This window comes from Sminthopsis crassicaudata, chromosome 5, assembly GCF_048593235.1.
Source record: "Sminthopsis crassicaudata isolate SCR6 chromosome 5, ASM4859323v1, whole genome shotgun sequence".
Taxonomy (NCBI): Eukaryota; Metazoa; Chordata; class Mammalia; order Dasyuromorphia; family Dasyuridae; genus Sminthopsis; species Sminthopsis crassicaudata.
In genome coordinates, this window is record NC_133621.1 from 17,048,895 (window position 1) to 17,065,397 (window position 16,503).

General features: G+C 46.3%; 1 protein-coding gene across 2 annotated transcripts in view; it reads left to right on the forward strand.

Moving 5' to 3' along the window:
- CHN2 (chimerin 2) overlaps nt 1-16,503 on the forward strand; it is a 252,977-nt gene that overhangs the window by 217,975 nt on the left and 18,499 nt on the right. The window contains exons 7-8 of one of the 2 annotated variants that reach the window (XM_074266602.1): nt 8,512-8,562; nt 10,857-10,934. In XM_074266602.1, coding sequence (XP_074122703.1) covers nt 8,512-8,562; nt 10,857-10,934 — 129 coding nt within the window. The remainder of the gene's footprint in view (nt 1-8,511; nt 8,563-10,856; nt 10,935-16,503) is intronic. The other variant, XM_074266603.1, reaches the window with a different exon arrangement.

Sequence of the window (16,503 nt, forward strand, 5' to 3'; positions counted from 1 at the left end):
AATAGGTCTGTGACCTTACCAGCAGCGGGGACCCTGGCCTCTCCCTCCCTGCCCATCCTGTGCGGCTCTCGCCCGTATCCACGCCTAAGCTCACCCACCAGCACTACTCCCAAGGATCCCTACGGAGCTGTTCCTCAATCGCCTTCATCCTTACCTACAGGACTAATCCACCTTCTTTTCAGTGATGGTTTCCTTATCCACTATTTCCTTTGCAATCCCTGTTGGTAAAGCAACTTTCTCATATCCATCCCTTCCACCGCCCCAGCTGATACTCGTTTTTAATACTGCATATGTATGGTGACCAAGGCATTAAAGAGATCAGCCTTTGTTGTGGACATTGAAATTAAAATCATGATACTTCACTGAGGGAACTTGAATACTTGAATTAAATGGTTCTCATCCTAAACATCATATTAAAAAAAACCAAAAAAACAAATCAACCCCCTTTGGGCCGGGCATGTATGCCAGAAACACTTGGCCAGGAACACAAGCAGAGCGAACATCTAGAGAGTCTGTGTGTCCGAAGTGAGTGCTGGGGCCCAGTAACTCGGGCCCCTTCCACCTCAGAGCTGCGGGCATCATGGATTTATCGTATGGCATCATTTGATATGATGCCATAAGACTGCTTCTCTACAGCTAGTTGCTGGGCATTTTCTCTCTGCCAGGTACATTTTTTTCCTGGGCATATCAGCTCTGTGTTCTGTGAAGTCCTTTAGAGATTCAAGGAAATAAAGACATTGGAGGAAGGGCGGGAGGGGGGGATGGAGAAAGTGAATGAGGATTTCCATTCTGACCAGGATGCGTCCATCTTCAGCATCCATATCTCCCTTAGGGGTGTTCTATTCTGCACTCTTACAGTTACATCGTCAGTGCTGGGTATCACCATAGATACGAAACCACTGGAGCATTGTAGAAAGAACATAAGGGTTTAAAAAAAAAACAAAAAAAAACAGAATTTTATTTTTCCAAATGCATGCAAAGAGAAATCTCAACATCCACCTTTGCAAAACCTTGTGTTCCAAATTCTCTTCCTCTCTCCCCCAAGACAAGTGATCTGATATAGGTTCAAAATGTGCAATATTTTGCTAAACATATTTCCAAATCTGTCATGCTGCAGAAGAAAAATCAGATCAAAAGGGAGAAAACACGACAAAGAAAAAAAGTCAACAAACAACAACAAAAATGGGGAAACACTAAGCTTTGATTCACATTCAGTCTCTATAGTTCTCGCTCTGGATCCAGATGGCACTTTTGATCACAAGGTTATTGGAATTGTTTTGGGTCACCTCATTGAAGAACAGAGGATTTAAGTTTAAATTTAGGAGTGACCTCAGTCAAGGTAATCGATCTTTCTTTTACCAAGATAATTAATTCAGTTTTCTCATCTGTAATTGAGAAAGTTGGACTAAATGACTTTTAAGTTCCCTTCTATCTAAATTAATGGTCCTTTGAACTATGATTTTACTCTACTTGCCTCAGTTTCCTCATCTGTAAAATGAGCTAGAGAAGGAAATGGCGAACCACTCCAGGATCTTTACCAAGAAAACCCAGAATGGGATCACAGAGTCAGACGTGACTACGAATGACTGAACAGCAAGGATCCTCTTTGTGCTTTTCTTCAGTTCTTCAGCGATGTCTGCCGGGTTCTTGGTTCTCACATCCACGGTACAGTGACTGCACAGACTCTCCTCGACAAGGAACCAGGCAGGCAACTCCTTTCATTGGTGGCTAAGGCAATGAGCAAGGCTAACAGAAGCCAGGCAGAAGACTTCCAAACTCAGATTATCTGTTCTTTTAATTATCTCCTTCTGCTATTGATTCGGATGCCACAGTATCAGACAATTATTTGCCACAAGTTAGAAAATCACAACTTCTGTTAACGCCTAACGTGGGCTTCCATTTAGGAGATTCTCCCCACCCCCGGAGGGAAAAACATAGACACAATGTGCATCCTAAGCCTTTGAAGTCCATCTTGATCCTAGCCTCACTTTGTTGACATGCCCAGAATAAAAATGTAAGTGCTTCAGACAAGGTTACTCTCTGCCATCCTCCTGGTCCACCTGCTCCCTTCGGTTATTTGTCAATAATAACCACAAAAAAGCCCTGCTTTTGTCCTGAATCCTGGACAGCATAAAACTCCTGTGTCCTGTTACAGGTAAAGCCCCTTATAGGTGTTAAAGCTTAATATAAATTCAGGTATTATCATAATTATCATTGCCCCCAAAAAAGTCTTTTACTTTAACATCTCACGAGACTTAACTTAGGGAAGGCATCTATGGAGCCATTTAAGATCATAACTGCTATTTTAAACTGCAGTTGCCATTTTGGGGGTCCTTGGAAGAGACTTTAGCTCCTCTCCATAGAGGAGCTAAAAGGCACATTATTAAGCCCATGCTTTATTAACAGCATCTATATTGAGATGGGGCCCTTTGGCCTAAGATTGCCGAACAGCTGAGGGTTCTTGGTCGACATTCTAAGCCAGCGAGGTCTGTCCCACAGATACCAGAGGAGACTCAGAGCTTCCCGATGTTGCTACATCAGTCACAACAAAAATATGCTGTTTAGTATTGATTTGAAGGCCTCGGACAGAAGAAGAAAAGAAGATGGTGTCTGATTCATCTATGAGCAGAATGTTGGCTCTTCTGGGAAGCTTTCTTTTATTTCACATGCCTTTTATTGGTGTGCATTTCTCGGTGGGTGAGAGGGAGTGCCTGGCAGCGAGGAGAATGCTGCTGTAGCTCGGAGGAATTCCTCCCTGTGGGTGGAGGTGTGCCCACACCCCAGGACTATTCTGGACGCCATGAGATGGAGGGGGTGGCCACCCCCTCTGCTGGGGACTGGAATTCTGAACTCTTCGTCCTTGTGTGTCAGGGGGAGAACTCATCTGCCGTGGGGATGGCAGCTAGCCCTGTCTCACACGCTTGAGACTGCCTGATATCCTACCCCAGGGAAGGAACCCAACACGGCATAAACTTGAGGTCCTTCTGGTCACTCTCCTCTGAATGTTCTTGAACTTCATACTGTCCTTCCTAAACTGGACATTGAGGGTGCCCCAAACTGAGTGAGGATGCCCAGGACGTAACGGGATCCTTTCCACGTGACTTGGCCAGGGCAGAATGCAGCAGGGACAGGCACCTCCCTAGCGCTAGATTCTGTCCATTTTTTTAAATGCTCTGCATTGGTGAGAGCAGAAGGGATTTGGGCCGCCCCATCACCCTGAACTCCAGCATGGGAGATCTTTCCTACAGCTGAATCCTCAAATCAAGGAACATCCTACATTTGATTCTCCACTGGGAAAAAAAAATGGCAAGTAGGGAGAAAAATAAAAACTTGAGAGCAGAAGACATTGAGAAGACTGAGAGAGAAGGACAGGGAAGGAACAGCAAGGAACAAAGTTCTCTCTACTTTTCCCCTAAAATTCAGCCCTTCTGAACCTTTGCCTTTAACCGTTGAACTAAATGACCTAGACCTCAGAGAACTTCATAGATCATCTCATTTAACTCCTTTTTACAGAGGAGGAAATTGAGTCATACTGAGAAGCACACAAGTAGTAAGTGTCAGAGGTGGGATTTGAACTCGCGTCCACAGAACCCAGATCCAGAGCTCTTTCTCCTGTGCCAAATTTGAAATTAAACTTGAAGCTTCTGATAATCTTCTCTCCTCTGTCCTCCCCCAATTTTCCTTCCCTAGCCTCTTCCCTACCAAAAACAGAAGCACTAGTAGACTTCAAGAAGACTTTTTTCCCTTTCTTTTTGAAGCTTTTTATTTTCAAAACATATTCATAGATAGTGCTCAACATTCACCCTTGCAAAATCTTGTGTTCCAGATTTTTTTCTCCCTCCCTTCCCTCACTCCCTACACAGTGAGTAAAGTATGTTAAACAAGTGCAACTCTTCTAAATATATTTCCAATTTATCATGCTACACAAGAAAATCAGATCAAAAGGAGGGGAATGAGAAAAAATAAAATGCAAGGAAACAACAACAAAAAAGCACAAATACTATGTTGTGATCCACACTCAGCTCCCACAGTCCTCTGGGTGCAGAGCATCACTAGACCATTGGAACTGGCCTGGATCATCTCACTGTTGAAAAGAGCCACATTTCAGGAAGATTTTTTTTTTTTTTTTACCAAAATGAGCATTTCAGAAACTCCCAAAGCAGGGCTAGCTGCAAGCTGCCATTTCAAGGCTCTTGAATAGGTTTCTGCATCCAGTAGAAAATAAAATCCAATCAAATAATCTACTATAAATTCAACAAGCACCTACTATAGAGGAGTACCTACTATGTGCCAGATGAGGTACTAGGGGTACAGGTGGCAAAGACAGATCAGTTCCCGCCCTTAAGGAACTCACATTTTATTGTAGGGAAACTCACACAGCCCAAGTGAAACTGTACAAAGAAAATAGTCATTTGGGAGGGGAGAGGGTGAAATCTCACTGACTAAAGGGCTCAGAAATGCATCCTCGGTTGGTGGCAGTTTTAAAATTATATTTAAAAACCTGAATCCTAATGGGATAACAGCTTGATTAGACAGAGAAGAGGTGCAGTCAGGATTCTGGAGAATCCCCTCCAAAGCCCACTGCCCTCCTCCTGCCGGACAGAGCAGGTAGTCAAGGTTCTGAGGAGGCACATTTGGGGCATAGCCAGGATGCGAGTTACGCTTACTTGCTTCTGCACATTTGTCAGGAGTTTGGTTTTTCTTTTTTCCAGTTTTGGGGAGAAGTGGGAGTAAGAGGAATAAATGTTTGTCTTTGAAGTTTTAGAAAAATTGAAACCAGAAAGTGGGTTGCAGCTTTTGGGGGAGGCAAATGGGCCCGCTTGGCCAACAGCCCCATCAAATGGGTTCTCAGAAGCCTTTCAATTGGCTGAGACCTGCCACATCCCTTGAAGTGGAAACAGCTGCAGCCTCAAGCTGGGCTGATGGTGGTTGGGCTTTTCAAACAAATCAGCCTCAGTAGCATCACTGTCTGTTTCCCAGCTAGAAGCCTTGGTGAAGCCCACCGCCCGCCCCCTGCCTTATGTGAATGTAGCCGGTATCAAAGGGTTGCCAGGGGAGAGATGGGAAATAAGGCCCAGGGGATTCCTTGAGGTCCCTTTTCTCCTGGGCCTTGTATTGAGAGTGACCATGTGTCCCCAGGAGGACAATCCTCCCTGCAATTGGGTGGGCTGACCTCTCTGACAAAGGCCTCTCTGCTCCGGATCAGCTTAGAAAAGGACTAGGGGACTCGAGGAGCTTGGAGAAAGAGCTGGCTCAACATGAGGATCTCAATATCAGAGGGAATTGAATCAAATTGGGATCAGACATCATTGGTCTCCAAATGGTCCAATGGCTCTTCAGTGACCTTGGGAGTCGGCAGTTTAGGTGCACTGCTGTTCTCCTCTGCTAAAGTGATGGATGGGATTTGGATCCAAAAACCTTGATTCAAATCCTGCTCCAGTTATTTCTTGTGGGACCCTAGATTTCTCTGGGCCTGTGCTCCCCCACCTAAAGTGAAGGAGTTGGGATCCATGGTCTCTTGGGTTCCAGTCAGCTCTAACTCTAGGATCCTGTGACTAAGTTTGAGCTTTCATCCAACACTCCTGGTGTTTGCTTAAATCTCTCTGGGACTCAGTTTCCCCACCTATAAATGAGGGAGTTGGCTCTGGTGGCTTTTGAGGTCTCTCCCAGCTCCAGAACTATGAGGCTGTTTCCCAAACCAGGGCCTTGCTCACCCCTGTATCACCTCGCCAGCCCCACCCCCACCCCCAGCTGCCTGTGCTGATGCTTGGCCTGAAGGGCTGCTCCTCTTGGCCCTCAAGACCTTTCCATTTACTGGCTGACTCACACCCTAACATCCAAGCAGAAAAAGCCTGCTGACTCCAGTCAATCAGAGCTCATTATCACAGCCCCGGCTAATTAAAGTTTATTTTGTAAACAGTTCATTTCAGAAATGCCCTGACATGCATTTTTCTGTAAAGAATTTGTGCTGTTCTGTTTTTCCTCTGCATTTTTTCCCTCTGACATCTGATATCCTAAAAATTCCCAGAACTCTGCTGGCAAACAGATCTTGGGCCCTTGGTTTTGGGGGCTCTCTGGGCTCCCAATATGGCAAAATGGGGGCAAAAGGTCCTTTAATTCTCCTTCAGTGTTTGTCAAATTTGACACTGAATTCATATTTGATTTTAGGAATTGGGGGTGGGGAACATCCCTCTTCTATTAAAGAGATGTAAGAAAGGGAGATATACAGATAAACCTTTCAATCTAAGAAAGAATAAATAAGGCACCCCAAATTTAGGAAGTGCCTATAATGTACAAGGCTCCTTAACAGATAGTGGGGGAGGGAGGAGACAGTCCCTAGCTTCTGGACCAAAGTTTGGGGCAATTAAATTATTTTAGTAATTCGAAACATGGAATAGTGGATAGTGTCTGGACTTGAAAGAAGCAGCCCTGATTCACAAACTGCTTCTATGACTATTTAGTTGTATGGCTCTCTCTGTCTCCTCCTCTATCAATGCCTTTAGAAATTGTGGCAGAGGTTTCTTGTGAGCTTCAGATGAGATCGTGTAGGGGAAGGTCTTTGGAAATTTTAGGTACTGTAGGCAAAGCAAGTATTTTTCTTCTTTTTGAGTGACTTTATTTTCTGCTTGTCCTTTCCCAGCAGGGCAGGTCTGAGGTCATTCTGATCACCATTTAAAGATGGAAATAATGTCCGAAGGCCCACCCTTTTGCAAAAAAAGGAAGCTGAGAGGTTGAGGGACTTGATTGAGATCATTCTGGTAGTGAGTAGCAAAGGAACCTTCTGCCTGATGGGCCTGGGAAAGCTTCTTGGAAGGAGGAAGGGGTCTGGACTGGATCTGAAATGCTGGGGAAAATTCTACTGGGTAGAGAGGTCAGGAAGTGAATGGAGGAGACCAAAGGTTCAGAGGCACCAAAGCCTGAGATGTGTTTTGGGGATAGAGAAAGCCAGCACAGAAAGAAGAATAAAAGTAATATGAACTACAGAGAAGCCAGATTATTAATAGCCTTTACAGCCAGGCTGAGCCCTTTAGACTTTATTCAGCTGGAAATAGTGTTGTGGCACTGTTCTCTTTTATTATCCTGACTCAGTTTCCCTAATTATCCTGCCTCAGTTTCTAATTGTTCTGCTCAATCCTGTAAAATCTCCCCTCCCTCTTAATCATCAGAATATTTGATAAGGATAAAAGATCTTATGTTTTAGAATATCAGAACGCCTCCCACCATTGCAAGCTACCCAATGTCAGATACCGTCTTATCAAGATGCCTCTCCCCATGTCCAGGGTGCCTCCACCCATTATGTCATCCCTCTCTGGTGGCTCATCCCACCCTATCAGAGTCCCTTGCCTGCTCTCAGCACCCTGACTCTGCCCCTGCCTCAGTCTACTCCTTGTGTCTGAGCCACGTGTATATATGTCATTGAGAACTCATACTGTTAGCTGGATTCTTGGAGAGAAGAGTCTCTTTCAGCCCAGGGACCAAACCATGGATCCATCCGGTCCCAGTAAATCTCTCCCTTTTAAATAAATTATTAAATACTCTCTAATCTCTATCTTGCCTCAGTTTCTCAGCATTACAATATAGGGAATCATCAAAGGCTATTGAGCACTGGATCGATGTGATCATTTCTATCATCTCTCCATCCATTTCTCTGTCTGTCCATCCATCCACTTATCTATTCATCCATCTATCCATCAATCATCTATCCATCCATCCCCCCCAATCTATCTCTCTTCTGTATCTATATCAGGGTTCTTAACTTTTTCTGTGGGTCCCCCTTTTGATAGCAGTCTCATCAAGCGAATGGATCCTTCTCAGAATCGCACTTTCAATACATCAAATAAATGATGTCAAGCTTAGATTTCAAGTGCTTCTCTTTGAGCTTTGTAGTTTGGTTGATCCTGTTCTGACATCTGATGACCCACTTAGTTTCCCCTATCTTTTCTGCTCTGTCACACTCACAGAGAACTTGTAGGTTTTCAAAGTCCTTTTATCTCATTTGATCCTCACAGCTCTGGAGGAAGAAGTGCCTTTATTCTCATGTGACAGACAAGGAACACGGGGCCAAGAGGGAACATGGCACAGCTGAGAAGTACCTTAGGCAGGACTTGCACCCCACTCCTGACCCCGAGGGCAGAGCCTCACTGTACCCAACTGCCTTAAGACTAAGGAAGGGGCTTGGATCTTTGTCTTTCAGCCAATGTGTTATTGGGTCCCACAGCCCCATTCCCATCGCTCCCCAGTGCATTTTCATTTACAAGGAGATATTTCAACCATTTCACCTCCATTTTTAAAGTGGCTTGGGGTGAATATCAGACTGGAAAAACTGCACACTGCAGATGCATCTGGCCAGCCCCAGGAGACTCAGAGTCCCTGTGCTGTGGTGGGCCGGGACCCATCGGGAGATGTGATTTGGCCCCAGCCCTAAGTAGCTGGTCATGGTGTAGGACATAGCCCTGAGACTTGGGGATGATCTCAGATATCAGGTAATTGAACCCACTTCTTTTTTAACAGAAGGAGCACGGGCCGAGAAGACTTGCCTTGCCCAGGATGCCACAGCTAATTGTAAGTGCAGAAGGAGGCAGCTCCCATGTTCCCAAGGGCCAGGGCCTTCCTTTGCTTACGTAGTGATGCGCTGCCTTGGGAGCCTAAAGGCTGATGACATTCTCTAGGAATAGAAACGGCTTCCTATAGATGACGTTTAAGTTTGCAAAGCGCTTTTTATTCTTCTGCTCTTCTCTCAGCCTCCCAAACCATCGGGGAAGGTGGGAACTGACGAGCTTACAAATATCCCTATTTTACTTGAGCCCCGGATGCCTGGAGCGATTTACTTCTGTTACCCAGAGAGAGAGTCTAGAGTATGGATTTCCGGGCCAGGTCTTCGGACTCTAAGTGCAGCCACTGTATCCATTAACGGGGATACAATGTGTTATAAACATTAGGGATGACACCGGCGGAGGGATACAATGTTGCTTTTTTCCCAGCGCTGAGATGCCGAGGCCCTGCTCCAGTCAGTCAGTCAGTCGATGAAATTTCTAAATTGCCCGTGCATACATCTTGTAAATAAAAAGCTACAATTTAAAAAAAAAAAAAAAATAGATGAAATTGCTCAGCCCGCGCCCTTCTGGCCCTGCCGGATTTCCAAATTGAACGGCCTGAGTGTGTTATGGCCTTTATGGAGACAGCCAAACTCCAGTCAGGAAACAGAGAGTTAAGGATCGTGCACCCCTGAGGCCCGGGATTCGGGGTAACAAAGGAGGAACCCGGAAATCCACAGCTAGTCTGGGCTCCTGAAAGGGGAATCAGAACACCTGAGAGTCGGAAGGGATTTCACCGGCCATCCGGTCCAATAAGGCCGACACTCTTTCTAGCGGAGGGATTGATGAGTGAGGGAGGACTCCGCAGTTAAGTGGGAGTCTGGCCCGGGAGTGTGGAGTAGGGGGGGGATCAAGGAAGAGGCTCCAGCTAATATTCATTATCACCTAGGGCTTGCTTAGGACCCTCAGCGTGGAAATCCAGAAAAGAAATCCAAGCTAAAATAGGGAGTTCCGAGCAGTAAAGAGCGAGCCAGAGCTGGGTCCGCCTTCCCTCTGGGAATCCCCCTCCCCTGCTCATTGTGCTGTCTGTACGTAACGTCCGCATGTCCTAGCCCCTGCAAAGCTCCTGATGCCCGGGCTGGGCTTTTGCTGCCGTTTGGGAGCCTAACGCTTCGTGGAAGCCTTTAATAAATGCTTGTTGACTGACATCATCCGCAAGAACCGACCATGCTGTAGAGGAGCCCGAGCTTGGGACGCTGGGCTGGAGGTTGCTCTTGGAAATAAAAGAGGCACCAAGATTTCATTCTGGAGAGAGACACAGGCCTCCTGGGGGGGGGGGGGGGAGGGAGGGAGTAAGAGGACATCCCAGTGAGTTTGGAAGCCGGAAAACCCCAAGTTTTCTAACCTTCCTCACGTCTCTGGGAATCTCAAAAGTAGATTGCCCTTGAGGGCTACCTGTCCCCACCCCCATCCATCCCTGCCCCCCAAAGTTCTTTTGGTGCATTTAAAAAAAGGCAGCCTTAAACCTCGGGGCGCTAGAGGATCCTGGGAAACTCCAAGCTAGGTTCCAGATTAAAGGATCCTCGGGGTTCCCAGGGCTTTCACCGGTGGGAGTGGAGGTCCCGAGCCGGGACTCTGAGGAGCTGAGCCAGTTGTGTGGGTGTCCCAAGCGGGCGTGGGGAAGGAGGGGAAGGGGCGCTGGGACAAACCGGGGAGTGTGGGGCAGAATCGCGTGGCCTGCCGGTAGAGCCCGGCAGAGACTCCGGGGGAGTGTGGCCCCCCTGCAGCCGGGTCTCCCCCCCTCCCACCTCGGGCTAGCTCAGCACATTCTGGCGCGCTATTGTTTTAGGCACGGGCGGCCTTAAGAAGCAGCCCCGGGGGAGTTGCAGCATACAGCTGCCGGAGCGGAGGGCTCCCCCTCTCCCCTCCCCTCCCCTCCCCCGGCTGAGGGAGGGCCTCCCAACCCATCGCATCCCCAGCCCGGCGCAGCTGGGCCAGTCACATGCCCCGGGGCTCCCGGGCGAAGGAGCCGCCCTCCCGCAGCTGCCGGCCCTCCGCGGGGTAGCGGCCATGCGGCGCAGCTGGCCCGACGGGCCGGCCCTCCGGGGCTCCCGGGATGCTCGCGGACTGCCGGGCGGCGGCGGCCCCGGGCTCCCCCACGAGCTGTGGCCCGAGGCCGAGGCCGCGTGCCCGCTGGCCCGCCGCAGAAGCGCGCCGGCCCGGAAGCAGTGGCGGGAGCTGCTGGCCATGGCCTTGGCGGGCCAGGTGGGGGTCAAGGGCGTCTGGCTGGGGCCCCCGCTCAGTGTCTTCGCCTATTCGCAGATTTCCAGCCTGGTCCGGAGGGCCGCCTTAACGCAGAACGACAACCACTGCAACTACGAGAAGACGCACAACTTCAAGGTGAGGAGCCCACTGCCGAGGGGTTTGGGGGGAGAGTGGGGGGAGGGCGGGGAGGGAGGAGGGGGACTGCGGGGAGCGCCGGATGGGCTTTTCCGCTTGTCTTACAAGGCTTGTCTGCGAAAGGTCCATTTTACAGACCCAGCCCGCGTCCGGAACTAGAGGAGCTGGGTTCTAGTCTCCCTTTGTCGCTTTGTGACCCGGGCCAGTCACTTTCCTCAGAGAGAGAGAGAGAGAGAGAGAGAGAGAGAGAGAGAGAGAGAGAGAGAGAGAGAGAGAGAGAGAGGTGTGTGTGTGTGTGTGCGTGTGGTGTGTGTGTGTTCACAGACCCAGTCTCGTCTGGAACTAGAAGAACTGGCTTCCAGTCTCCCTTTGTCACCTTGTGACAGTCACTTTCCTCAGATTTCTGTGTGAGTGTGAGTGTGTTGTGTTCTGATACCCTTTCAAAATCCCCTCTAAATGTTTGTTTGAATCTAACGGAGACCCCATCATCACTAGCATCACAGCCAGCGTTTATAGCTCTTTCTGTAAGTTATCACAGCTACTCCGTAAGAGAGTCCCAATCACTTTGCTCTTTTACAGATGAGGAAAATGAGGCTCTGAGGAATGGCTAAGTGGCTTGCCCAGGGTCACATAACTAGTCTGTGTCTGAAGGAGGATTTGAACTCAAGCCCAGTTCCCTCGGGGCAGATGAGAGAGTTTGTATTTGGAGGACAATGGATCGCCCACTCGGGCTCTCCTTTGTAAAACAAATCTCCTCCAGCTCTTGTCCTTTGTAGAAGATGAAACCCATTTGTAGAGGGTGCAGGTGTGAGTGGAGGGAGGGTCAGCTGTGGAGGTGAAAGTTCAGAGACCTGACTGTGTGACTTCTGAACCTGTCAGTGTTCCAGGAAACTCTCTGAGACTATTTTCAAGAGAGTCATCCATTGCATTGGTGAAGGGAATCTCTACACTGGAAGTTCCCAGACCAATGAGATCATGGGATTGGATAAACAGATGTCCTTTGTCTTTTTAATGCCGGTCTATTTTAAGAAAGTAAAATGTGAGGGATTTGTCCCATTTTAAGATCCCTATAGAAAACTTAGGCTTTCCAAAGGGAGAGGAGAGGGACCTGGGAGATGATGGATATAACTCCTGTAAGGACCTTCCTCCGGGCAGAAGATCAGCATGTTCTCTGAGCCCTCATGGCTCCCAAGCAGGCCTTCCTGTTTCTGAGACCGGCTCTGGTCACTCTACCACACTATTTCATGTCCCCCAAAGAGGAAAAACTAAAAATGACTATTGCAAGTGACATGAAAATACTCGCCTGATATTCTCGGTTTGGCCACAAGCTGCCTCTGGTTGTGACGGGCTTCCTTTCTGTACCTGGGCAACTGTAAGATCACACGGATGACCAGAGTGCAGACTGTCTCACTGAGGCCCTGGAAGGCCTTAAAATCCTATTCAGCACAGAGAACTAGTTGGTCAGATGCAGGGAATAGGGAGAAAGCCCAGGATATTTAAAATCCGAGACTAGGGAAATCATTGGGGCATCACATTTTTAGTTGTGACTTTAGAAAAGGTATTTATCCTTTGAAAATCACCACATGATCCTATTGTCCTCCCCGATAATGCCCGAGGACACTTAGGAAGTGTTGGGTTCTGCAGGTGAAGGACTTGAGTTCGAATCCCAGCTTCCCCTCCCCCCCTTATTGGCTGTGAGACTTGGCTTAATCTTGTTTGATTCTCATTAGAAAGAAGGTCCTAATATCCCCAATACATAGAGGAGGAAACAGTTGCCCAAAAAAGGTGGAAGTCACACCATGAGAGGAACAGGTTTCAAATCTAGATCCTTCTTGACCTCAGGCCCTCTGCTTTCCCAAATCAACCAGTTTTTCTTGAACTTGGTTCCCTCTAAAATGAAATGAGCGATGGAGCTTGATCCCTAAGTTTCTTCTCAATCTTAAATCTAAGATCCGAAGTGGATAGACTCACCTTCCTGAGTTCAAATCTGACTTCAGACGCTTCCTAGCTATAGGACCCTGAGTAAGTCATTTCACCCCAATATCCCCGATTTCCTGGTGTATAAAATGACATGGAGAGGGAAATGGCAAACCACTCCAGTATCTTTGCCAAGAAAATCCCAAATGGGGCCACGAGACTGTCAGACACGAATGAAGTGACTGAACAAGAATTCCTTCCCAGAAAGGTTGGACTCACTCTGGGGGATGTTCTTGCCAAGTTTCCTCCTTTAGGATGTTGTGGGTAAAAGGGAATCCATGAGCGCTGAGCAGCAGAGTTTTTAGAAACTGGAAGAAATGTAGAGCAGAACAAGAAAGAGGCCGAGAATGGCTCCTCTCTCCTCATGCCTTGGAGCTGATGAAACAAACTACTGTCTGAATGACAAAACCCCTTGTCAGAAATGACAAGGGAAATTGTTTCGCTCTGTTGAGCACACATCATTCTCTGGAGACACGTGGGCCGGTCCATCCATGTGTGGCTCCTACTGGTCCAAGTCCAGTGAATGGAGAGCATGTCCAGCACTGGCTACTAGGATAATGCTAGGCTTCTAAGGGATAATCAACAGTAGCATTAAGAATGGGACACCTCTCTGGCCCAATTGTGCTTGCCTGGAGTCAGAAAGACTTGGTAGTCTTAGACACTTCCTAGAGACCCTGCACACGTTTTTTCACTCTGTTTGCCTCAGTTTCTTCATCTGTAAAATGAGCTGGAGAAGGAAATGACAAAACCACTGAAGTATCTCTGCCTAGAAAACCCCAAATGGGGTCGTGGAGATTTGGACTGAATTGAGCAATAAGAGTCATTTCCCATAGTACTTAGAAGCTCTGTTAAGATCCTTTCTTTTTTTTCTCTATTCCTTATAATCAGACACAGGTTAAATTCTTGGAATAAAGAGTCTACTTATATGATCATGGATACAGCTTTATTTCTCTAGGATCTCAGTAGTTGATCCCTTTCAGCTTCAAATCGAAGCTCTTCCCCCCCCCTCCCCATTTTCCCTAACATTTCTATTTTTGTTCCTATTAAATCTTAGCCTTTTAAAGGAAAAGACAAGTTTTCTTGTGCATATGACAGAAAATACCATTTTAATAGGGGTCTCATGACTGGGAGGCTGGATCTTCTTTGACTCATGCATTCTTTTCCTTTCCTCCTCAAAATTCCTCTGGCTTTCAAATGCACTTGGAAATGTGCCCTCCCATTCTCCTTGCCTACACAGAATAGCTACTGTGCTCTGGATCTTACTTAGCTTTTGTTTAACAAATTCAATCACTGCTGTGGGTGGATCCTTTGGAAAACTAACTCTAATCTTTTTTAAAATTTTAGGCTCTGGGAACTATGATGAATTTTAAGGCTTTAAAAAAAAACCCAAAAAATAAGCTAGATGGATCCTCCTGAATATATTAATTTTTATAAAATAATAATATAATATAACATTTTTATAAAATGTTGTAATAATTTTTAAATGTTCCTTTTAACTCTTGATCTGCTATTATTTGCATATGAGTACGTCTTTTGAGAGGATAATTAGATGAATATTGACTCAGCTTGATTTTTTTTTTAAGCTGATAAAAGAGACAAACTGGAGTTATTTTCTTTAAGATGCAGCCACACCCTAATAGGTATAGGAGAGAGCTGCTCCTGGCTCTGGGGTGGTGTCTCAGGCCATTGTCCATGAGAAGGCCTGTTTGTCAGGATCTATTCTGAGTAATTCCCATTCCCCCACTCCCCAGCCCCAATCAGCCCTCTACTGCAAACCACAGACTAGCTTTAATTTGGAAACATTGCTTATTTTTGGATAAACATTCCAAAAGGCACATCATGCTATAAATAGAAGAGAGACTTTTCTGTAAGAAACCCCTGACCTGGAAGAAAGAACAGAACACTCATCAAAGGGGTCTCTGTCATTTCTATGGGTTTGGGATCACAGATCTTGAGTGTGTATTTTCAAAAGATATATTTGAACCCTCACAGACTCTATTCAGAGAGGCATCCTTGAGGAAGCACGAAGCTGGAGTAGGGATAACTTGAATTCAAATCCAGTCCCAGACATTTACTATCTGTGTAAAGATGTCTACATCACTTAAAGTTTGGGGACGGCAGACCTCTTAAAGACCTGCTTCCTAAGTCATGGATGAGTTGTGATCAGGTCACAAATCCTTAATGTATTGAAATACATTCAATTGAATTCCATTAGTGCTTAACTGTACACAGGGAATGAAGGTTTAAAATAAACACACTTGATGGGGGGGGAGGGGATCTTCCATTCTATTTGAGGGTAAGCTTGGACACAGAACTGGAGAGCTCAGCATCCACCAAAGTCAAATGACACCCCCACCATCACACTCCTGGTCTCCCCTTAAGATGCCCTGAGGCAAGACATGTCACCTTTGAACCACTCTAGTGGTCTGAAAAGGGCAACCATTGTGAACAGAGCTGGTCCTAGAGACAGGAGGATTCATCTTCATGAGTTCAAATCCAGCCTAAGACACCTCCTAGCTCTGTGACCCTGGGCAAGCCACTTAACTCTGATTTCCTCTTCTATAAATTAAACAGGAACAAGAAATGGCCAACCACTTCAGTATCTTTGCCATGAAAATCCAACTTTCTATGACCCCCAAATAAGGATATGACAAAATGACTGAACAACAACAAAATTGTCTGAAAGATCTTTCTGACATTAAATCCAAACAGGTCCCTTTGCAGTTTCCTGTTGTTTTCTGGGACCAAAAGAACAAGTCTAAAAAGAAAAGTCCTTTGGTTATTAGAGCATAGCCTCTCCCTCTCATTTCCGGGCTAAATAGTGTCTTATTTTTCAATGATTCCTCATAAATCATGGATTCGGGACCCTTAAAGAATTGAAGATACCATTCCAGATTAGGGGAGAGTAGAGTGGAACTGTCACTTTGTTCCTTCAAGCTGTGGAAATGACCAGCCCAAAATGACTTTAGTTTTTTATAATTGTTTTAGCAACCACTGCTGACTCATTGAGTTTACAATCCACTAAAACCTTCAGATCTTTTTCAGAATAACTGATGACTAAGCATATTTGTGAAGGTGATTTTTTTTTTTTTTTTTGTACCTAAGGGTAAGATAAATGTGTCACACTTATCCCTACTGCATTTCAGTTTACGAGATTCAGCTCAGTGGTCCTAACTCTTATCATTTCTAAATGGTGAGCATTGATAAAAATTTTAAAGGACACAGGCCCAGCACCTGATCTCTGGGGGACTCCATTAGAGACCTCTTGTAATACAGAACACTAAGAAATTAATAACTTCTCTTTGAATCTAGCCAGCCAAGCAGCTCTGAATTCATCTGATTATTTTATGCACTAATCTTAAAGTTTCCATTTTCCCCACAAGAATAGTATCAGATACTTGATTCAAAGCTTTGCAAAAATCTGAGCAAACCTTCTCAGAGCATTCTTACCTCCATTCCTGTAGTAATCCTACCTAGGAAGGAAATGAAGGTTAGTCTGGCACGACCTGTGCTTGATGAAGCCCTGCTGCTTCTTGGCAACGATGGCTTCCCTTTCTAGACATTCACCAGCCATCTCATTAATGATTGTGCT